This window comes from Aphelocoma coerulescens, chromosome 7, assembly GCF_041296385.1.
Source record: "Aphelocoma coerulescens isolate FSJ_1873_10779 chromosome 7, UR_Acoe_1.0, whole genome shotgun sequence".
Lineage (NCBI taxonomy): Eukaryota > Metazoa > Chordata > Aves > Passeriformes > Corvidae > Aphelocoma > Aphelocoma coerulescens.
This window is the reverse complement of record NC_091021.1, coordinates 30734760-30758882: the sequence shown is the minus strand read 5'-3', so window position 1 is coordinate 30758882 and position 24123 is coordinate 30734760. Positions and strand designations below refer to the sequence as shown.

At 41.7% G+C, this 24123-nt stretch overlaps 1 protein-coding gene across 2 annotated transcripts in view; it reads left to right on the top strand.

Moving 5' to 3' along the window:
* The first annotated feature begins 3080 nt into the window (after positions 1-3080).
* OSBPL11 (oxysterol binding protein like 11) overlaps positions 3081-24123 on the top strand; it is a 40487-nt gene continuing 19444 nt past the window's right edge. The window contains exons 1-5 of one of the 2 annotated variants that reach the window (XM_069021146.1): positions 3081-3371; positions 18053-18121; positions 19174-19349; positions 20145-20224; positions 20986-21168. In XM_069021146.1, the coding sequence (XP_068877247.1) occupies positions 3235-3371; positions 18053-18121; positions 19174-19349; positions 20145-20224; positions 20986-21168 (645 nt within the window). In that variant the 5' untranslated portion in view covers positions 3081-3234. Of the gene's footprint in view, positions 3372-18052; positions 18122-19173; positions 19350-20144; positions 20225-20985; positions 21169-24123 lie in introns of those variants that run through there. The other variant, XM_069021148.1, reaches the window with a different exon arrangement.

Genomic DNA, 24123 nt, shown 5'->3' with positions numbered 1-24123 from the left:
CCAGGCCATTCTATGATTCTATGTATAGCCAGACCATAAACTTTGAAAGAAAAAACAAGATTTGTTTCGGTGTTGATCAGATCCTGGGCAGTTTCCTGAAATTAACAGAATGACTAGTTGTGGGAAATTTGCTTGAGGATAAAATAAAGTCTACTTCAGCTTGTAACCATATTCAGGCCTACAAGGATTCGATTTGACAAATGTCAATAAACATTTGCTATCCTATTCATGTGTTCCCCCTCCAGATCTGCAGCTCTTCCTCATCTCCTCCTCCAGACCCAGGAATCCCAGGCAGTGGCGAGGCTCTGGCAGGCTGCAGGCAGGGCACAGCTGTGGAGTCCCAGCACTCACCTCCTGCTGCTCTCCCAAGGGCCAGCGTGGGATCTGTGTCATTTTGAGCCACTAAATGATAACCGGGGAAGGATACTGAGAGCAACGAACTGAGCACAAGTTATAATTAGTAACACCCTAAACTAAAGAGAAAAGGCAGCTGGAAGTGTGTAAGCCCTTAGCAAACATGGTTGAGCTGTCAGCCTTTCTGTGCTCTTCAGCATTTTGTCAATGCCATCTTACGAGAGCCTCTGGTACTGCACATGCAGCACCTTTTTAAAGAGAAAAAAGCAATGCATGGGGGAAGCAAACCTGAGCTCACCGTGCTCAGGGACTAAATGAGGGGCTGCAGAAATATGCACTAAGGATTGTTGGCTTGTCTGGGGTGTTGGAGATGTTCTGCGTGGAGGAACATCCTACTGACCATCTGTGATGCTTACAAAGGTCTAGCACGGGTGAAGCTGCGTCTCTGCTGGGACTGGTTGTCCTTGAGCAGGGGGGAAATAAAGCACACAAGTGGAACTCTTGCCTGAGTTGCTTTTGCTTCCAATTTTCCCAGGAAAATTTCAGTGCTATTGACATACATTATGATACCATGCAATTATGTTATATTTTCAATTAAAGTTTCAAGTGATTGGCAGAGTCGGAAGTAACTTGTCTGGAGGGCAAGAAGAGTGCAGTTTTGGCCAAAATTTTCTTCGATAGACTATGTTACTCTGCTGATCTGTTCACCTGTGTGTCCATAGGAGAAAAATGCAGGGAAAAAAAAAACCCTTTTTTTCCTTCAGTGACAAGCATGCTCCTAAAAAGGCAGAAGTGGTCAGTTTTATGTCTGTGCACTGGTAATATCTCCTGTCCCTGTAAGAGAGATTCTAGGTGTAGATGCAACAGGCAATCTACACTGGTCTGCTGGTGGAGATTGTGTGTATGCTTGGCAGGGAGAGATGGATATGTGATAATTTAGAACCAGATTAAATGTTATAAATGTATTTTAAAGACACAATGCTCATAATGTGCCATCACCATTTGCTGGCCAAAGGCAAAGGCGTTTTGAATGTCACTGTGAAAGCTGTAACATGCTGGTAGGAGATAGGAAAGCCAGGGCAGCTTTCATGGGGTAAAAAGCTGCTACCAGAGGAGTACTCTAAGTAAATAAATTATTTGTCTGAATATGTTCTCCTTTAAATTTTTGCTTCTATGTATGATTCTCACATAGGGAATTTTTAGCATCTTTTGCAACACAGTTGTTTACAGCATTGTAAGTGTATAATAAGAGCTGGAGAGCGGAGGAGGGAGTTTGGATGAGTGGAGTGGCCTCACTAACCACAGTCATGTCTGGTTCTGCCTTCCTCTTCTTCACATGCAGATTGATTAAAGTCAAAATGAGGATCCTCTGCCCCTGATTTTAAGAAATAATGCTGCTGCAGTCAGTGAAGTTGGGGTTGGCCAAAAGCTATGCTTGGCCTGAAAGATTTCATAGAGCCAGACCAATCTCTCCCAGTTAGATATGTCGGCATTCCATGACAGAAAAAAAATGCAGTTATTGGAGAAAGAATAGGAGGAAAAAATGTGTTTCTTCTTGAGGCCATGATGGGGCATTGCTCAGTGCACAAAGTGCTGGTTTGACCCTGCTCTGTGTGTCTCTGTGACAGCAAGATCCCAGCTGTCACATCCCTGCTCCTGTATGGCACAGCTCGGATCCCTCACTCCTCTCAGCCTGCTCTTATTTTGCAGGGAGAATTCCTGTAGCTCTTATGTGGGAAGATGACTGGAGATAAGAAGATAACTGTATGGAAATTATAGTGGAAAATATGGCTGCTACTCCCCGGATGGAATGTGGTGAGCATCCCCGATCTCCCACACACAAACTAAGGAGGACTAAACAGAGGGTGGAGGGGCTGCGGGAGGGAGGGAGACAGGGAGACACTGCGGCCAGGCTCTGGCAAAACCCTTGCAGAGGAGGGAACTTCGTGGTACTTTCTAGCTGAAAACCAAGGGAGATAAAGGAAGATGTCCCACTGTTGAATCAGCAACCGTGGTGAAATCACTCTCCTTGGACTGAAACTTATCTCCATCCCAAGGTTATTGCTGGTGCTATCCTGATACCCACCCCAAGGTATGACCATCCCTCACTGAGACGTATGACTAAAGTCACTCAAGCTCCACCTGAATGTGAAGAAATAGTGTAAAAGTTATATAAGGTAGGAATATAAATATAAGAATATGAAAGTATACAAGTTAAGAAACGGGGAGAAGTTAGGGAAGACTCCATTGTAACTTCTGGGTGTACCAGAAGTTACAACCTCGATCGGTGCAGCTGCCTTCACCCCCCCCCCAGGGACACCTATAGGGTAAGAACCGTACTCTGTGAGCGCTGAACGATTATCTCGACCTAACTTTTGTTAGGGATTAAAGCTTGTTAGCATGTTGCTTTGAATTAGGGTTACTGCTTTGAGCACTTTTGCGGTCAGATACTATCACCGGCAATCCTCGACCCTTAACGTGCCACAATTTTATTGTTATTCCTTAACCTGTTAACGCGAGTCTTCCCAGGGCGCTGACAGCCTAACGAAACATTAACGTTTTGAGGAAATCTCCCCTTTTTCACGTGACACGCGACTTTCAGACGATTCCGAAGCCTTGCGAGCGCTGCCCGTACTAAAGATGGCGGCCGTGCTGACCCGGAAGGGGCGGCGGGGCCGGGCCGGGTGAGGGAGCGGGAGGGCGGGACCGCCCATCCCGGCGCGGCCGTGCGGGAGCTCGGCCAGCCCAGCGCGGCCAGCCCGGCCCAGCCGAGCGGGGCGCGGGGGTGCCGGCGGCCGCCGCCATCGCAGCCCGCATGGGGCGGGCTCGCTCGGTGCGCCGGGGCCGGGGGCGCCGCTGAGGGGCGGGAGCCGCGGCGCCATGCAGGGCGCGGACCCCGCGGCGGCCATGAAGGGGCCGGAGGGCGAGGGCAAGACGGAGCCGCTGCCGGCGGCGGCGGGGCAGAGCGGCGGCAGGAGCGGCGGCGGCCGCGGCGGCAGCAAGGGCTGGCAGTACAGGTGGGCGTGAGGCGCGGTGAGGGGGCGGCGGGCCCCGAGGTGCCCCAGCGCGGGTGGGCGGCGCGGCTGCCCCGGCTGCAGCAGCGCTGGAACCCCCCCGGCACCGCCGGGGTGCGGCACGGGGAACACGGCTCCCTCTCTCCCTGTGCCCTCCATCCCTGTGGTGCCCGAGGGCGGGCGGCTCCCGTTCTCCTGTATCAGCGCAAAGCTGCCGGGGGATGATGTACCTTTGCTCCTGCCTTTCAGATCCTCTTTTCCCCTCGCAAAACGTGGAGACCGGTTTAAAGTTGTTGGAGGCGCTTCGCCGCTTTCCAGCCTTTGCAAAAAAAACCAAACTTTGTGCCGAGTTCTAGATCTTCTTTAAGAACTTAATGGCAGTCATTAAATTTTTTTATTGGTGCTTTCTGTTAGTTGCTGTTAGCAAAACTGAGTGTGCACGGAGTTTCTTATCTAGCTTGTTTTAAGAATGGCTATGCTTAGCATAAATCGGGGTGATTACTCAGGTTCAGCAAGTCCGCAGAAGGGAGCAGAGAAAGCCGGAGAAGCCGAGCACACGGCATTAAGTTTGAATTATTTGCCTGTGTGTTCGGGAGACTTGAGGGTTTCCATATGCTTTTTTTTCTGCTGTGCTTTCTGTTTGAACACATTCCCACTCACACGCTGGTAGCGGGCTCTACAGCATCACTTGAGAGATTTCCGAATTTCTGCTCCGGGGTCTCTCCTCCTTGGCTGGAGTTCTGCCATGTTGCTGTTGAAAATGCTGCTGTTCTGTGAAGTTTGCACACTTCTCCTTCAAATGGAGACTCTCCAGAGCCGTCATCTGCCAGCCCAGATGGACTGGCTTGCTGTTCCCTGCGTGTGGAGACCGCAGAGCCGGAGCGTGCTACAGACGGACGGAGGGACGGGGACGGCCCGGGACACGAGCACCCAGGCCCGGGATGTGCAGGCACCGAGCGCCCTGGTGCTTTTAACAGCGAGCGAACAGCTCGGTCATCGCCGAGAATCTGGGTCATGAGTAATTTACTTTTCTGGTGACTAGTGCCAGAAAGAGAAGTGGTGATTTCAGAGTGAATATCTCAGGCTGTTAAGTCGGGAAAGCTAATTGTCAGGTGTAGCTATCGGCTGTTTTAACCACTGTTCCCAGCTGCTTTTTAAACTTTTTTTTTTTTTTTTTTTAAACTCTGGATTCAAGTAGAATTGAATTTTCTAATGAAAGTTGCTATTACTGTAACCACGTACGCTTTTACTGTCTGTATACTTCGCATGTGAAACACAAGAGTTAGTTTATGCAGTCAAAATAGATATATTTTATACTTTTTTGTGGAATTGGAGGCAGTCTTGGGATAAGGTGCCTGATTTGCCTGGATGTCTTTTCAGCTATGCTGTGTTTGGGATGGTGGTCACTGGTCAGTGCTGTGCAGTGAAATTCCACTTTTTAAAATTATCCATCCAACTGTTTTGTTTCTTTTTTTCAGTGCTGTGGATTGTATGACAAAAATTTAACCGAGTCTGAGTGTTAGCCATTTTGTGGCTTGACAGCTCAAAGTGGGACTTGTCCTTATTATTCCTTGTAGCTATCAATATCTTGTTTAATTTGCTCTACCACTTTGGTGCTATTTTTCTTTTTCATTCTAGATCATTTGGAGAAACTTAATGTATTTATTCTATTATTGTGGACACTTGAGATACCTCACTGTTAATCCTGCTCTGTTGGGAATCAATTATTTACTCCTATATTTGTCTCTCTATCTAATTACCCATAAAATATCACCTTTCCCCCATCTCCCTAGGAAGCCCTCCTGAACGAGATGCTGTAGCTTAGCTTTCTCTTTGTGAATTACTTCTGTGCTGAAATGTTTTTGACAAAAGACAAACTCCTCCATGATAAATCAGTGTCTAACATATGGGTTTTAGAAATAGATTTTCTGGGAACTTTTGGTGGAAGTTTGATCTTTAGGTTTCATACAGCAGAGTGTGAGCAATGTGTGGTCCCACAGATTGGCAGGAGTAGGGTCCTGGAGTACTTGCTCTCCATAGACCACATCTGGTACAGAAGTTTAGCTCACTGGTGAAGCATCTGGTCAAAACAGCTATAGCAGAGTTGTCAGACAGTGGGATGACAGGTACTTGATACTCTAATGCTCCAAGTAGGAAATTAAGATTATGGATAAAAAAATAAACCTCCAAGACTGCTGGAACCTGAACTAATGAAAACTGAATCTCTCAAAGAGGTGCAAGGTCACAGATCCTTGGCACAAATTGAGTATCTAGGAAATAAAAAATGAAGCAGGAAGTCTGACTTTATATTTCTGTAGGGGAGTAATAGGGAGATTTTCAAGTAGCTGTGATAGAGTCAGATCAGATGTCTATCATAGTGGAGAAGAGACAACCAGAGGCTGCCAGACACTTCAGATGATGTGGAGATACAGTTGAATCTCCTGTCAGACTTCCTGCTTGTAGCAGTGTCCTGGTGAGTTTAGGCAGCCGGTATAGCAGTGCCTCTTCTGATATTTGTAAGGGATTGGTTTCTTCTGAGGGTAGGAAGAGTTTAATTTTTTTACTTAATAAAAGTTAAGAGTTACTCCTCTAGTCATCTGACAGGAAATGATCTTGTTTTCTTGTCAATGTATTATCAGGTCAGAGTGTGTCTGAGAATGACTAACCATTGGCTTCATTTTCCTCACTGGGGTCAGGAACAGCCTGAATGTTAACTTGCATTGAAGTAGATAAAGGGACCCTCAGAGCCTGTGCTGCACACTAAATTCTTTAACCCTGTCTTCATTTAGAGAAACAGTTACCAGGAGGTAAGACTTCTGAATAACTTCAGATTATTAAAAGATTACTTGATAAAATAGTTTAAGATTGTAACTTTTTAATTATTTTCAGCAGTAACCAAGCTATGAAGTAAGTACAGCCTTACCCATAAAAAGAATTACTTGCAGTCAGCAATTCTGCCTTAACTCATGACCATCTTCATTTGGTTTTTGCCTTGCTCTGGGTTAAATGAACAAGAGTGGTTTCAAAGCAGTGAGAGAAAGGAGACAGGTTGGGCCAGTACCTCTGTGACATGTGATTTGTAGTCATTCAAATAACATAAAAATTACACAACCGGAAAGCAGCGTCTCTGTGAGCTGAATGGAGAGCTGACCAGAATATGTGCCAGAGAAGTGTAACAAGTCCTGTCAGCCTGGCTTGAGGGGCTTTCAGATAATTTTGAGAGAAGTGACTTGCAATCACTGGTTCTTATTTATCTACAAAATGAAGTGTTCGAAGTACTGTGGTTGACTAGAGAAACAAGATTGTCTTTCCCAGCTGGAAAAGCACATGCTAATGTGCTGTCTTCTTATATTTTTCTTAGTGGTTCTGCTCTCAAATACATAAATCAATTCAGCTGCTATTGAAAGTATTCCCAGCATTTCTTCCCCCGCTGGTAGAAATACATGTAAAATGTTCATGAATTTCCCAAATGATTGCTGATTTTGAAGCTTACAAGCTTTCAAAACCTATTTGCTTTTTCAGTTCTGCTTGTGTTTTTCTAGATAGCTGCCTTTGTTCCTTATTTCTCAAATGGTTTTAGCATCTGCTCACTATGGATTTAGCCATGTATAGTTATAAAATGCTACAGATTGTATCTTTTGCTCTTTGTTTAAGGAAGTGAGTTACCTTTAGTTAGCTGTTCCTGAGAGTTTACCTAAATGCTGCAGGGTTATTCACAGTTGTCAGTTATTATAGTAAACCATTTGGATGAAAGTAGCTTCAAGGAATAAACTTCCTAGACTGGTAGTATTTTTTTTTCTTTTACTTTTTTTTTTTCCTTGCTAGGTGTGACAATGGCCAGTAAGATGGTTCCTCATGCTGGGTGGCTTCTGCTTGTCATTAATTAGTTTATTAAGTTAAGACAGATTCTCTTGCAGGATTACTCCATGTGGCTTTGGGCTGGAGTGAGAGGCTGAGAAGAGCAGAGAGAGTTTTGCCAAAGGATAACACTAAATATTTTTTGGTATCAAATGCAAATGGATAACAAATTTTAAACAAGTGAAATGGTTGCCAGTCTTGTGGCTTTTAGAGGTTTTTCAGTTGACGCTACGCAAGTATCTTCATAAATACTAAAAAAAGGTAGTAAACAGTTACTGACCTTAATTCAATCTCCTGTGTTTGAGCAGGCCAGGATGTGACAATGTAGCAGAAGAACTGGTAACTGGAACACATGAATATATTTTAAGTCTGCATTTTGAGATGACTTTTTCATAAAATGATCCAATAGGAAGTGTGTTTTAAAGGCAATGCTCATTTCTAAGTTTGATCCCAGTTACTGTCGAGGATGACTAACAATGCTTTGCACTTCAAACATGTAGAAGCAAAGCATGTGAAACTCAGCTGGGCCGTGGAAGTGTTTGATTTGCCTTCGTGCTGTCTTGAAAAAATGATCTAATTAGCAGTAGTAAAAGGGAAGTGTCTTGAAACTGATACAATACTGATCCTGTGTTGGGGGTGTCACCATGTCAGTTGCAGGAGACAACTGAGTGTTCCTCCTTTCTCTATGTTTCTGCTCACATTCCAAGAAGTGTTTGATCTTGGGAGGATAAACTTCATCTGGTTGGTCTTTAAAGCTGGAACCAGCTTGGTAGAAACAGATACAGGAGGTAATGGCAGCTCAGTGTTCAACAGCACTTGCAAACTTCTCCTTTGCTGCTCCTCTGTTCTTGTCCCGGCATCAAATCCTTGCTTAGGCTCCACTGGGGTGTGTGAGCTGACCTAATCAACTGGCTCCTGAGAGCAGGCCAGAATTTTAGCTACTCTCCCTGTTGCTTGATAAGTAGAAGAAAAGAAACTTGCCAAACCTTCATGTAAACATTAGTGTCATCCTAGGACGGTTCTAACGCTGGTACCCCTAGTGCTTCCTTTTTGTTACCCATCTCCCTTTTTCCAGATTTTCTTTTTGCATTGCTTGAAACAAAATTCTTTTGGATTCTAGGTGGAATTTGTGTATATTTGATGGAATCAATAACTGTAACTCCCTTCTTTGTGGTGTGCACAGCTGCAGAGGGAGAGAGAGGCTGTAATTTAGTGGTGTCACTCCCAGGTGGGAGGTCTGGCAAGGGCTGCTCCTATTTTGATTTCCCCCTGCTCTTGCAGCCCACCTCACTTCCTCAGTATCCCACTGTCATAAGAACCTGCTGGCATTGTCACATTGAGGTGCTAGCTCCCAAGGGAGATGATGCTTTGCTGGCATCTTTTGGGTTGGCTGGTGGCTCTAATGCCAAGCCTGTGTCAAAGTGAGTCCTGATCTTCCTTGCTTCTGTTTCTGGTGATGTGTGGAGATACCTCAGCATGGTGTGACATTCAGAAAGCCCATGCTGCTCACTTTCTGACTTGTCACTGGTCTTTTGAGATATGATATGGGGTGCTGAAAAGATGATTTTCTCAAGTGGTTGATGTGAAATTCAAAATTTATTTCTGCGATTTGTGTGTTCCTTTTTATTGCTAGAAATCAGATTAGAAGTGCTGTCACACTTGTTTGATATGCTGGAGGGAACTGGCTGAAAAGCCTGGTGCCTGAATTTCTTTATCCTCATGTGACTTTCTGCTTAAAAAGTATATCATGCTCCTAACACTAATTTAGAAATTCTTCACTTCACATAATTTGCTCGTTAGAATAGACAAGAAGCTCACATTTAAAATGATCAGCCAGTTACATCCATCTCAGGATGCATTCTGTGTTATTAAAATATTAAGGTCATCCTTTACCAAACTGATTTTACAGTTGCTAAAGCCTCAGGCACTTCTCGAAAGGCAGGTGAGCCCTTCGTGTTCACACATGTATTTAAACTTGGAACACTGGTCTTGGAGCAGATGCGTTGTAAATTAAGAGAAGTAAATCTTGGTGTGAGGGGTAGTAAGTGGATACAGTTGGGGAAACAGGTTTGGGTAATTTCAACAGGAGCTTCATGTTGACTGATGTTCTAGTAGGGAGTGTGAGAGTTCCTAAACCAGGTGACAAGGTTTGGGTTCCCTTCTCCAGCCCTGTGGCTCTTCAGTGAGTGACTATCAAGAGTGCTGTCCCTCTCTTGCTTCTCAAAGCCTCTCCATGTTGGACAAACAGGGGTGTCACATGTGGGAGTTGGTTCTGGCATCCAGTGTACTTATGTTCATAGTGGGATGCTCGTTTAGAGTTCAAATTAATCTAAAATGAAGAAGCACCAACTTTTGGGTAGTGTCTAAATATGAAATAATTTGTGCTGTCCATGGAATCGATTTCTGCTGGAGTTAATGGCTGTTACAAGTGTCTATCCTTCACTAAGTGCAATCAGTATTTTTCAACTTCACCTTTTCTAATGTAATTATGTAGCAGAGTGTTAATTAACTCTAGTACAACATTAACATCCTGCTCTGCCACACACGTTCTCTCCCCAGAGAGAAGATGAAAAACAAACTGCATGTGCCTGACCTAATCACATTGCTTAATGCAGAAGCAGAAAGCAGCAGCAGCTGCTGCTGTTATGTTACTCTGGGAAGGTTCCTGTGCTGTCCTCATTGTACTGTGAAAATTAAGGCACAAGTGCAGTGAGCCCTGTTTACTTACAGACCTTGCCTTGACGTGCCCTCTGATCACCTGCCAGTGCTGATGAATTCTTGTAGGGGATCGCTGCCTGCTGGCAATGATGCCAGACAACTTTCTTCTTAGGGTGCTTTCAAAGCTTGTACCTTTTCAGATTTCTTCTTCTGTGTGTTTAACGCTGAAATGGGAGGGCAGAGCAGGCTGAAGTTGGGTAGGAGAAATGCTGTTTCTTCGTGTGTCTTAAGCTACCAATCTTGTATTTGACAGTCTGCTTTGGAGCTTTTTGCTATGGGTAAGCATTTTTTCTTTTTTGCTTTCAGTTGTAAATTCCAGAGTTTTCAAGGAGGCTGGAAGTATTTAAAATCTTGGTTGATTTTTAAGTGTTGTCAAATCAGTTTCCCAGAGAGCCTGCTTTGCACTGAGAAGGTTGGTTACTTGCATTGCCTGGAGATGTATCAGAAAGCAAGAGATCTGCTGGGCAGAACTGAAGGATGCTGTATAAAGGAGCTGGTTTCTGACCCTGGTTCTGACTTCCTTTGTGCTAATAGTGATCATGCGGGAAAACAAGTTTGAATAATATATGACTAACTGTGTTCGTCTTTTTCGTGGAGGACTGGTTTTGGAACAGTTGGCTCTGATTTTGCAAAACTTTTGCAGGGTCACAGTTGCAGCTGAAATCAGCAGAAGCCATGATTTGAATGTATGAATAAAATAAAATAAAAATTGGACTGTATCTGTCTCAAAATTAGAGAGTCAGAAAATTCATTGTGCCTCTGTTCCCTGTATGCAAATGGAATGAGAATGTTTTTGTCCTCTTACTGTTCATTACATGACTCTTTCATAAATGTCCACAGCAAACACAAGAAAACCACGAGGGAACTCATTATTAGCACATGAGTACCAAATGAATAATACCTCATACTCATTGCACGATGATGAGGAGCACTTTTGAATAATTCCTTGTCTGGGAATCACTGTTCCCTTAAAGCACCAAACAAGAAAGTGGTCCTGCTCTCTTTATATATGGTCATAGTCATAGGTAGTTAACGTGTGTGCTTTCTTATTTAGAATTAAAATCTTCCTGGTGACTTATGCCTCAATTTTAATGTAAGAATAATTTTGCCTAATTTCTCTGTGTCCAAGATTTATAGAATAATTTGGGTTGAGATGGGCCTCTGATAAATCTCTAATCCAGCCTCCTGCTCAAAGCTTCAGAGTTAGAAAATGTCATTCAGGGCTGCTGAATTGCACCACTTTTAATTGTTTGCCAGCTAGACTTCAAACTACTGGCCATTGCTTCTTGAGTCTGGTGGTCCATACAGGTTTCTGCTTGTATTTATGGATATTTAAATAACATTAATTGACAAAGACAATTTAAGTGTGTTCTTACTTGCTTAAAAGGTGATAATAATTATTATCCTCAATATTTAGCCTGAAATGTTACAAATAATATTTCAAAAATAATTAAAAAACAAGAGGTTCATCTGAGGTAGCTGATCAGTGTATTTATGCTCCATTTCAGTGTTTCATTGCTGCAGAGTCCAGAATGGCAATGTGTAATTGTTAATATAATCTTTCAAAATTCATAATCACAAACACATCTCAAAACTGCAGGAACATATCTGCATCTTTCTGATAGGATAAGAGCTATGAGAGTAGGAGAGCAGAATGCCTTGGGATGGAGTGTGTAGTAAGCTGAACCACATTGAACTGTGCCAAAGAGTGACTAAACAATGCAGAGGTTTGCTCCACCAGTCTCTGTGGATGATGCTAACCAGGATCCACTGCTTTCCCAGATATCATAGGCAGCAGATTGTCCAAAACTGCAAAGATGCTCATCCATCAGTGTTTGCCTTGTATATCAGTACTGTTCGCTGGGCAGAGCAGCTTTAATTTGACTGCTTGAGCTTTCTGAAACTAGATGAGAGAGTTTTGGGTTCACAGTAATGTTTGAAACTGTGCGTTATGGTGTGCTGATGTAAACTGGTAACATAAATGGTAGCAAAGCTGCAGGCAACCTCTCCAGAGGCATTAAAGGGAGAGTTCAGACCTTTTGGGGTGCTTGTTTTTTTTATGTTCCACCTCTAAAATGTTGTTAGCTAAATCTACAGTTTGTTTTCCACTGATACCATTGCAGCAAAATCTGTTGGGTTGGCTACTGACTCTTTGGTGCAGCTTCAGTTCTGTTCCGCTGACGCAAATCCACAAATAAATTGTCCCTGAGTGGAGTTCTTGCTGACTTGAGGTGTTCACCTGTGTGTGAGACAAATTGCTGAGCTGAATGTCACTGCAATTTTTTCTAGGCAGATGTATTGTGAGAGCTGGAGAGCTCTGTAAATTATAAAGTGGTTAAATAATCAGTTTTATAGTGATTATGTGAGAACAGTGTTTTGCTACTTATTAATTAAATATTATCTGTCTTCTTCTATTTGCTACACTGCAAAAGTGTTACAGTAGTTTCATTTGTGTGTAATTGACCTCTGCCATTACTGCTCAAAAGAGGAGAATGGAATACGGATTTAGTGAAGATGGTTTTTAAAGAAACCCTGTTAGCTTGATATATCATTTCCCTTGAGAGCTAATATTGATAGAACTTGAGGTACCAACACAATTACTGTGTTGAGAGCAGGGGTTGAGGAGGGCGGGCCGTGGGAGAGCCCCTTACCCCTGGGGTAGGGAAGTGGGGCTGCATCATGCTGGAATCACAGACTGCTGATGGCTTATTTTGGCTGTGCCACACCTTTTCTTTGTGGCAAGCCTGTGCTGCTCTTCCAGTGCTTGTCTGTACTCCCAAGGATTTACAGGAGTGCATGTGAAGAGAAGTTTTTATATCTAATGAGGGGGTGTGTGTTGCTAGCATACTTGGAGCCAAGTGGTGTTCTGAAGTATCCTTGGGGTCTACTGTTGATGTTCTTGTCATGGTGTTGGACCTCTCTTCCTTGCACTTGTTCTTGTTTTCTAAATTTATAATTGAGCAGACAAACACATGAGCTGAAGAGCAGGAGCTTTGCTGCCACTTCACAGTTGACTATAGGACACTGCTGGTGAGTTGTACAGCAAGGATAGTTTTTTTCCTTTCTTCCAAAAGCTGTTTGGAAAAGCAAAAGTAATTTATGGATGCAGATACTCTGTAAGCAACTGATGCTTCTGCCTTACCTTGTTGGGTTTACTGGGGAACCTGCTCCTGCACCACAGAGCTGTGGAACTGGAGCGTGGTTAACTCGGTGGTGGTTTCTTGCAGTTGCGGAAGATATGCCCAAAGTGTTCAGTGCTGACATAGCTGTTTGGATTTTTTTTCCACTTTCTCTTCTCCACTGCCTAGCTCTTGTGTAAGGAAAAGGGCAATCAGTGCACTGTAGATAAGCACTTTGCAGCGCCCATGAGGAAAAAGCAAGCCATTGCCAGCAGTGAACCTGTGGGCAAATAGAGATGAACAAGTTCAGTGAAAATGGTCTCTGCTTTTTCGAAACTGTATAGTTGAAATCACTCATTGGTTTACACTCTTATAATCCTCATTTCTTTATTTTCTTTACACTTTGCTAGCTTTTAATACGAAGACAGTCTCTTTCACCAGGGGTTTGCATCTTGCTGTGAGCTCAGTAGAAGGGAGCGTCTTCCCTTGGCCAGGAACCAAAGGCACTGTCATAACGGCGGTGGCAGTTCTGGAGGCTGAATCCCCCTTCAGGAGCCCTCTCTGACATCTTCATGGGCTCCAGACTCCTGGTCATCCTTCCTGCTGGCAGCAAATCCACACATACTCAGCTGCCACTTGAAGTCAGGCCTTACGCAAGTCTGTGGGGATGCCTTTGGCAGCTGCGTTTGCTCTTCAGACAGCTGTTGGGTCTTCAGAGACTTGGCTGCTCAGAGCATCCCACGTGGTGCTGTCTGGGTCCTAGCAAAATTAGAATCATCTGAAGGGCAGCCTTGGAACTGTTCTGTAACTGCTTTCCAGATGGGTGTAATTTTCTGCCACTGCTAGCAGTAGGTTTTTTTGGGGTAGGGCTTTCACGGAGATCTACACGTGAGGGGTATGAAAAAAGGATGGTGAAGCCTTTTGCGTTGCTGCTGCTTCTCAGAGAAAATGTTGGCCCAGCACTTGTCAGGTGTGAGCCTGGGTTTCTTGGCAGAAGCTCCTGAAGGACGTCATTATGGGACTACTGTTCCTCAGTATCTGCGTCCAAGGCTCGGGTGCTGCACATAAACAGGATACAGGGGAATTTGGCCTGATTGTCACTGTCTTATTTCTTCCCCAGGACAGGCGACCACCCTGCAAGACACTGACAGCTGCTGCAACTTAGGAAAGGACTAGAGAAGGATAAATAAGCTAACAATGATCCTTTGTAAATCTTTTATTCCTATTTATTTTTAGTAGCATGTAGATATGCATAACTCTGGCTTGTGGTAAACATCTTTGATGTAGGGGAGGGATAATTTTGTGGGAAGAATATGGACTGATATGTAATTGTTCACAGAGGTCTGTCATTTGCTTACATGGACAGTTTCAGTCCATCTCACGGTATTTAGAAACTAAAGAATTGTGATAAATGGACAGTCAAGTTCAAAGGTGTTCAGCCTTTGGGAAAATAACCCAGGTTTTGGGAGGTGGTAGGTGTGCTGGGCTAGAGTTCAGATGTCCTATCATGTGTTCTGCATAATTTTTTTTCTGGATCATGACTTGTATAGTATCCTCACTTAAAGTAGTTCAGCAAAAATTAAAATCAATTTTATTTTTACGTCCTTAAGACTGTGATGTGTCTGTTGCAACATTTCCTTTCTTTGACAGGACATGTGAATTTCGACAGAAATAGGGCCTTTAGGGATTGTTGACTCATTGTTGCTGAGCTGTTGCTATTCCTTTGACAATCTGAGACCATGGTGAGCATTTTAAATAGCAACAACAGCATCTTGGCTATGGAAAGACACACGTACCCATAGGTACAAGTACGTGCACGTAGGCAGCAGCGTGAATGCAAAGGGATTCTGAAAAGCAGGAAAGATCCCAAGGGAGCCAGGCCTCACTGTCAGTGTTAAGTTGTTCAGGGTTTTGTGTCAAGTTCATGTCTGAAGTCTGTTTTCTACAAGTCAAAAACCCCAATATGGGAAATTTTGGGGGCTTTTGAAGTACACTGGTGACTTTGAGACAGGTTTAGCCAGCACTGTTTCCAACGAAACAACAGTAAGGGCTTACTCACGTTTTATGAAATGTGGTTATCTATGAGCAGAGCCAGTGCTTGAACCTCAACCTCTTGTTCTCAAAGTGTACCATTTTACAAGTTTTCTGTAGTGCTCTGTAGAGCTTGGCTGTTAGTTCCATACTAGTGAAATATTACTGGGTTTTCTATTGGGTTGGGTTTGGGTTTTTTTTGGTTTTTTTTTGTATTAACTGCTTTATATCACTGCTTTAGCAACAACAGGTATCTTGGTTTAACTCTTGCTGTGGAGGCACTAATCTTAAAATTCTTGAAGAAATGCTTTAATTACAGTCCCTGGCCTTGTTCATAAAAAATACTGAGAATACTTTTCTGTATTCATACATGCGGAAGAAGATTAGGAGGTTAACTGTAGTTCTGTCATGGATTTATGTACAGTTATAGAATTTACCTTTTTGTGCATTGCAGTTTGCAGAGTGGGTTTAGATTTCTTTAGTGTATATAATTTTCACTTATTTAAAAATAAACCTTAGTTCAAGTGTTGAAATATTAGTTCTCAGTCACTTTCTCAGACTTCGATGGGGCGCTGTTCTCAAAGCCTTTCAATTGAAGCCCTCAACTTTTGGGACTGATGAGACTAGAAATATAGATTATTGAAGAGGAGGCATTTGGAGAAGTTTTTTCACTAGACAAAGTGAAAATCCAAGTGGAAAGGAACATGCAGATGATGGAAAATGTGATGGTTATTGGCTGTGGAACTACATCACCAGAAGAGCTGTGCTCCCTTCTACAGTGCCTTTTTCTGGATGACAAAATCAGCTATTTCATCTGTCACACCCAAAAAAAAAAAGATCAAATTATTTTAATCAGAGGCTGTTTAATTTACTCTTGTCAGATGAATGGACTTCCGTAGGTCATACACATAGGCCTGCTGCATTCTCTGCAGTCTGAACTTACCTTTCTGGTTTTTCTTTGGTTCTGTTAAAGGTGTCTGTGATTTATACACATTAGTTAATGGGAGAGTGCAGTGGCTGTAGCCTAAATGTGCAGGGCTATGTACAGTGTCTCACTGAAAAGCAAGGGTGAAGCTTGCATTCACTAGAGCTGAAAAACAATTAGCTGTGACTAGGGACAATTTGCAGATCATTAAAACCCAAGCTCATACATTTTTATGACTGTGCAATCTCATAATTTTCAGCTAAATTAAGACAGTGAGCAAGTCTAAACTGTACTTCCCTTGTATGCCAATAATAACAAATGAGAGGCGTCTGCAGAGGATGAGTTTGATTATGTCTCCTTTAGCTTCTCTGTCTGTACGTTTAAAATATACGACACCCTCTGCTCTCTTTGGTTTTATTTTTATCTGTAGCACCACTTAATGAGCTATTAGAAATTAAATTCCTAGATAGTCCTGCTGGCTGCTCTCCATTGCAGGATATTACTGCAATACTGATTGCTGCTGTAATAGCTAGAATACATATTTTTGCTTTTAAAAGTAACATTAAAAATCAGCAGCTTGGGGTTTTTTTCTTCAAAAAATGTGCATTCTTGTATCACTGAAAGGCAGTGATTTACTCTGTGGCTGTTTTCATTAGTGTCACCCTAAATGGCTTCTTTTAGGATGAAACAGTGTAAAATGTTATATTTATCAAACTGTCCAATTTCTGATTAATCTGGTGATAGTATCTATAAATGAGGTGTAGACAGCAGCTTCAGGTTTTATTTGGAATTTACCCCAATACTTAGCCCAACTATGTTTGCAACCAAAACCCACTGATGGGGATGGTCCCTTGGCTCTCACAGTCCTGTTTTCCCCACCTTTCCCCTTTTGCTGACATGGGCCTGCTTTGTCCATTTAACAACCAAGACAGGTTGCTGCTGCTCCAATGGACTCTGAATAATTTCATTTAATCTTCAACATACTACAACCTACAGAATTTTTAATTTAAAATGTAAATGAGATTAGACACAAATTTCTTTGAAAGAGGCAAATAAGTGTCTGATATTTGGGTTATTGTTTCAATTCTTCATTGTAATAATAGGAACTTTTTTCCTCGTGCTGGACCTGAATTGTCTATCAAGGGTGTGTTCTTCAGTGTAGGATTATGCCCTACTGTAAGAGGTGAGGGCATTGAGGTGACATTTCTAGATTTATGGGAATGTACATCATAAAGTGGGTCTTTAAACTGTGGTCTTAAAGTGAGTAATTTGTAGCCATAGTACTTGTAAGCCTTATTTAGGGCAATTGATTTTCAGAAGTGGTAATGTATTTTGCCTATAGTGATATTAAGTTTCCATGCCAAATGCCTTTGATGGATTCTCATTTTTGGTGGGTGTTGCAAGTTGAATCTTTGAAGGAGAAACTACTGGATTTTTGTGTCAGGCCAGAGGAGGAGATGTTTTGGCTTCTGGTTTAGATTTCAGAATATGTTGATGTGAGCTGCACTTGGATGTTGTGTTCTGTAGAACATCTGTTCAGGAGCATGACTGTGTAAGGGGAAGGGTGCTGGACAGGAAGGATTAATAATACCACACTGATGTAGGAGTAGCTACAGACTGTTTAGGTTGGTGACTGTGATCAAGGATCTGTTAATAAGCTAGTGAAAATTAATTTTGTTCACGAGTACAAAGTTTGTTTTGAAGAGCGAGCAGGAACCAGAAGCAGTGTGCATTCTAAGTCTTTAATTACCTGAAGCTTGTAAAAATGTGTCCAGAAGTGCCTGTTGAATTGGTGCAGCTAATTATGGTTTGAAATTATTTGGAATTTAGTAGGTCTGACTAAATTTTTGTAAGAAATTATTTTAGAAACAAAGCTGGAAAATCTTTAAAGTGTACCTTTATTAAATTGATAGTGCCATTCTAAAAAGGAATGTGAAAATTCATCTTCTGAGACTAGATAAAGATGGTCAGAAGCTGAGAAGATCTAAAATGTGTTTGGCATGGTCTGATTGCTTTTTTCTCTCTTTTGATAGCGATCACATGGAAAATATTTATGGCTACCTGATGAAATACACCAATCTTGTCACTGGTTGGCAATACCGGTAAGTCTTTTATCGTGCTCTTTAGTAATGTTGGTTTCTGCAGCATCCAAATGAGCATGTTTCAGTTTTTTTAATAATGCTTAGATTTCCCTTTTTCTAGTAGACAAACTTTATGCAAGAATCTTATGCTTTTCTCAATATAGATTAAGCTAATATGTAGATGAATAATATTTGTATTAAGGCATGAATATAGAAAAGGCACAGGCAATATAAAGCACTTAACTCATTTAGTGGCTTATAACTATGTTTGCATGTGTAAAAAACATTAGTTTTTTTCTCCTTTTCCATTAAAAAATATTGTCTTTGTGTTTTCTGCTGAGTCTTCCCCTTGGTGCCAAATAATGCTATCACTTAAAAAAATTAAGACTTCATTACTGTAAATTCAAACTCAAGCAGACTTCTCCCTTTCCCCAGGATGTCGTCTCCCCTGGAATAAGTGGATTTTCTGTCAGGTGAAATTCTCTGGTCAGGTTTCTTGTTTAATGCTGTTCCTAGAGCAGCACAGTGCAACCAAATTAATATTAGAGAGACAAGCCCATAGTGTACCACCCTGTGCCACCTGTGCTGCCTCTGGTGTGGAGTGACTCGTGTCAATATACTCATCATCAAACTCAAGTGAAAGCTGAAGCATAATGTCCACGTCCCTCTTTGAAAAAAAATCTGGAATTGCTTCAGTTTCATGGGTTTGCATCTCAACTCTTTTGTATCTGGGACTGTTCTACTGTATGTAGTTTAAGGATTTATTAAGCCTTAATGATTCAGGGTATCATTTCTGATTCCCAAAACCTTGCAGTAGTGTTCTTCTGTGGAGACATTGTTCTGTTGTGCAGTCCCTGCTCTCTGGGCAAAAAAAATGCCAAGAAATTAATTTTTGTGCCATCTTGGGGACATAATTCACATGTTTAGTGTTGTCCTGACACAAGTCTTTCAGTCCCAATCCCATCTGTGCCAACTTGTAACGAAAGTATTGAATTCTCCCAGTATCACCACCTGCCTGAAAAAAAGAAAAGGAGCTGGTATTATTTAGTGTATTTGCTTTGTTATCCTTGCAGGTTTTTTGTGTTAAACAATGATGCTGGCCTGCTGGAGTACTTTGTGAATGAGCAGTCTAGACATCTGAAACCCAGAGGTACCCTGCAGCTGGCTGGGGCTGTCATTTCACCCAGTGATGAGGACTCTCACACCTTCACAGTCAATGCTGCCAGTGGGGAGCAGTATAAACTAAGAGGTAGGACCTGGATTCTTGGGCAGGGGATCCTTCCACTAGAGGACAGTCCTGGCTCTCACCTGGGGCTTGGCTTGGCTGCAGGGCTGAAGAGAGAGAACCTGGTTGGCAAAGTGCTGCCATGAAAATTATGTGCAAAACTTCCATTGCACTGTTCAGCTAGAAACAGTCTGTACTTATGGATAATTCCATAATGTTTGGGTTTGATGACCTTCAGAAGACTGTGAACTTCATATGTGTAGAATGGGGTTTAATCTTCATATATAGTGTCCTTAAATTGTACTGATTCAAAGTTTTCTAAATTATTGTAGGTATCAATACTGTGGTGATGCTCACAGAGAACTTAATTATTCCTAACATTCGGTTTGTTAGCCACCTTATGGTGGTTATAAAAGCCCATTCTCTGATTTTGTAGGCTGCAGAAATCTAGGCTAATAACTTTGAGTGTTTCTTCCCTTGAAGACTTGCTGTAATTTTCTAATTTGGGGTACCTTACTCTTATTCCAGAAAAACATTTCATGTTGTTAGATTACAATATTTGTGAGAGCAGTTATGGTTTGTTGATGTTTTAAAATCAATTTTGTAATACTAAAAATAGCATACAGAACGAAAAAAGTGTACACTATTTATGTTCAACTTGATTTGATGTTGTAGTTATTACAGGCAAACGAGTTTTAGATTAAAAATAAATTACTTTGCACTGTTAAAGTCTTGTGCTTTTTAAGAATTAAGCAGCCTTTTTTGCCCATACTTTGTAATGTCTTCATTAACAGAATCCCTTTGGTTTGCTTTTATTAGCTACTGATGCTAAAGAGCGGCAGCACTGGGTTAGCAGGCTACAGATATGCACACAGCATCACACAGAAGCTATTGGAAAGGTATGACTGATGCTCTTATGAGCAAAAATCATTTAGGCTGGTGGTAGAAGTAGTTGCAGTACAACTTCAGTGTTATTGAACCCCTTCCATTTTGGGAGCTTTACTTTTTTTTTTCCTTTTTTCCCCTTTTTTTTTTTTAACCCCTTGCTTTTTTTCTAAAAACCACTCAGCAGCCCAGAGATAAATTTAGGATGAATTCCCAGCTTTGAGAAGCAAGTCCTCAACACTGTATCTGAGTACTGTTGTTTCCATTTGCTAACCATGTGGTGGCTATGCATATAGTGTATTTTATAGAACCTCCTGGTTCCTATAACACCTGTTCTGATACCTGATTAAAATCTTGCTTTTAAATTACAATCAACATCTTGTAGCTGGCTTTGTCATAAGAGAAGTTGAATTAATAGCTCTAAATGCAATTCCGTTCTCTTAAATGTCAACTCCATCCTTGCAGGATCTGTTAGGAGTCAGTTTCTGGTGCTGTTGCAAATCAAGGACTCATCTTTAAGTCAGAGAAGTGATACTTACTGATCAATCTAATTTCACAGATTGTTCTTAATTAGACTGTAAAACAGAGCAGGTAGAAGCAGACAGTGCACAATATTTAGCAGTTGCTACTAGTGCATTATTGGGGCTTTGCCATCTTTCCTTGCTCTATAAAAAATTAAAAATGGAACTGTTCTGCTATATCTTTCACATTAGAACATTTACTGGTTATTAGAATTAATTGTAAACATTTCTTAATATGCTTATTTATTCACTAGAACAACCCTCCTCTGAAATCTCGCAGCTTCTCTCTTGCATCCCAAGGAAGTGCCAACTCTCCTGGTGTGCAGAGAAGACCCAGTCAAAATGCAGTTTCCTTCTTCAACGTTGGACATCACAGGTTGCCAACTGGAAAAAGAGTTCCCATTATGCAGCCAGATCACCTTGTAGATGTTAGAGAGGTTTGTATGCTTTGAATTGCCTTACAGTTTTTTGAGAGAGCTGTGGTGTTATTTGTAAGGTTGTGGAGAAACCTGCTGTTCTTCGTTGGGTAAATTGTCAGTAGCATGTCCTTAGCTATTATTGCTCAGATGTGTGAGGATAAGTAACTTGCCCTGGCTAATTGTAGAAGTACATGGTGTATATTCTGTGATTTTTGTACTCTGCAGTAGTATCCTGATGCTGAAGGTAGAACCATGCTCTCATCCTTGCAAGTTGTAGCACTACAGGTGACAAGGGAATATCCTTAAGGGGTATAACATCCCATGCTATGATACTATTATGCACTTTTCTTCCCACGTCAAGCTATAGAAGAACTGACTAAGCTGTGCTTGTATCCCTTATTACAAAGGAGAAGTTGGTCATGACTGGTGTTTCAGAATGCTAATACTACTTTCTGGTATGTTGATTCATTTAGACAAATTGTGTAGGGATGGGTGTGACTGAACAGAGAGCAATTCAGAAGCCCTTTTTTTTCACTGTATGTTCAGGTGTAGTGTATTTTAGGAGAAAAATTCCATCTTGACTGACAGAACAGACTGACTACTGGTTGATTTTAACTTGCAAATATTTCCAGGATGGATCTTGCCTATCTAAAGAATACATTGCAAACCTGTGTTACTTAGTGGTAACATTGATGTTAATAAGCATTTTAATGTTAACTGTAATTAGGGTGGTGTGATACATGTCTTGGAAAAAATAAGTTCCAGATGGAGGGCTTTTTAATTTAGCAAATAAAGATATAGGAAGTGTAGCGTTCTGTTGATGAAACTGAACTTTGACAAGCTAGCATGGAAGAGTGCTGTGTATTGTGAGCCTCATTAACCTTAAAATACGTGGCTGAGCCCTCCAGTAAGTTCCCAGGTAAATGGGTGTTGCAGATACTTTCACTGGTATGGCATGCTGTCATTGTTCCTTGATTCATATCAGGAACAATGATAAGGTGTAATTATTCAGTAGTTTACACAAGGTGACTGCCTCTTTAAACCTTAGAGTCTCTGAATCTCTCTCCACAGCAGACTGTTCTTGCAGATGTCTTGTAAAAGGGTAATTGCTGCCATCCTGTTTTTATCCTCTTAGAGCAGTAAAGTCTCCTATAGTGCTAATGCAGAGACATGTGAAGTCCTGCCAGGTACTCAGGAAAATAAAAATGTTTCAGAAATGGCTTTGTCACTTTTTGAATTTTCTAACATCATTATGGCATGCAGAATTTCAGGGAGGAAAGAGGAGTATGTGTGAGCTGGAGCACTGAAGCAGTGGCTTACATCCTCTAATTGGGATGAAGTGGAATGACTTTTCTTGGCACTGCAAAGAGCACAGGAAGCTATTCATGCTCTTTTGATTGCTACTGAGTTTGATGGCACAGCATGATTATTTATCAACTTAAAAACTTTTGACCTGTACAGATGAAGAATCCTCAGTAGTACTGACTTTTCTGAATGTTAGTTTGCTTGCCTTTTTAAAGCTAAAATGCTTCTTAGATGGAATGCCTACCTTTTTTTGGATATGGTTAAAATACTGAAGAGCAGGGACGTGCCTGTTACCCCTGAGCATCGCACAGCTCAAATACTTAAAAATTCTTTTTGAAAAGCTGTGGGAAGAGCAACTTTTTTTCAAAGGATCTGCTACATTGTGACCTTTTTTGATTTCCCCATGAATTGCACTATACTGGGTCGTCTGTCAGTCCCTTTCCCTTTAACTGCCCCTTGTTCTTGGCTGAATATGTGTCATGATGCTGACTTGGTGACCATGCAAAGTAGGAGGTTTAAGAAGATCTTTTTGCTAACTTGCACTGAATGCACATGTGTGTGTGTGTGTGTGTGTGTGTGTGTGTGTGTTTGCGAAGTAAGAACAATAGCCTGTGTATTTTTCCTAGATTCTGAATTTTTAGTCACTGTGCTTTTCTTCTCCTGGCACTATTTTTGTTTATTTTCCAAAGCTGAGTGTATAAATATGAAAAGCCTTAGGACTGTTGAAAATGTGTTCTTTGAAAGGGAAGATGTGCCTATTTGAACTTCATAGCTAAGCATAGCATGGCTTGTCCTATTGACTGGCCTGATCCTGGAATGAAGTGCTTGGGGGGCCTACCACACGGTGAATTACTAACAGTAAAGGTCACCAGAAGGATTGTGGTGATTTGTCAACTAATTATCTGTGGGGTTTTGTGTGGGGTTTTTTTTAAGCCAACACACTTTTTCAAAGTTGGAAAAAAACTGTGCTCGAAGGCTTTTATCACGTTTGTGACTGGAGAAAAATGAGACACATGTTGTGATAGCAGCTGGTGTGTTTGCATAGGCAAGGCTATATATAACTAAATGTTTTAGTAGCTTTCTGTCCTGTTGCTCTTGGGATATGCTAAGGCTGGCTCTGCACAGTTAACACCACTTTTAAAGAGCCAATGCTCTGTGAATTCACACCTTCATGGAGCCAAGCCCTTAACAGTTCCAAAGATCACATACTATGAACTTGGATGAATACATGTTCCTTAAGTATTGCATAAAATCTTAAAAGCAGTTCCTGGAAGGGATTGCAGGTAGTAGTACTGAAAAAAAAAGAGTCAGTCAGATACTGCTAGGATTGGGAATTAAATAATTGTAGCGAAAAAGCTACGTAGTGCCATAGCAGTTAAATGCATGATTCTTTAAGGATTCTTTAAAGAAATTCTGCTGCTGCTCTGCTAAATCAATCTGTCCTTACATTTACCTAACTGCCAGAACACATAATGGTTGCAGAGTAGTGCTGTCCAGTTAGATGGATGTTGTTTGTTGTTCCTCCCCAGAAAGGGGGATTAGCATATGTAGGAATTGACCTTCATCCCTGTGATTCAAAATCAGGTAATATTTTGTTTCTATGAGTATAAAGAGGAAGGTGCTGCTTGATGGCTGTTGTGCTTTGCCCCCTGTACCTCATGTGGGCAG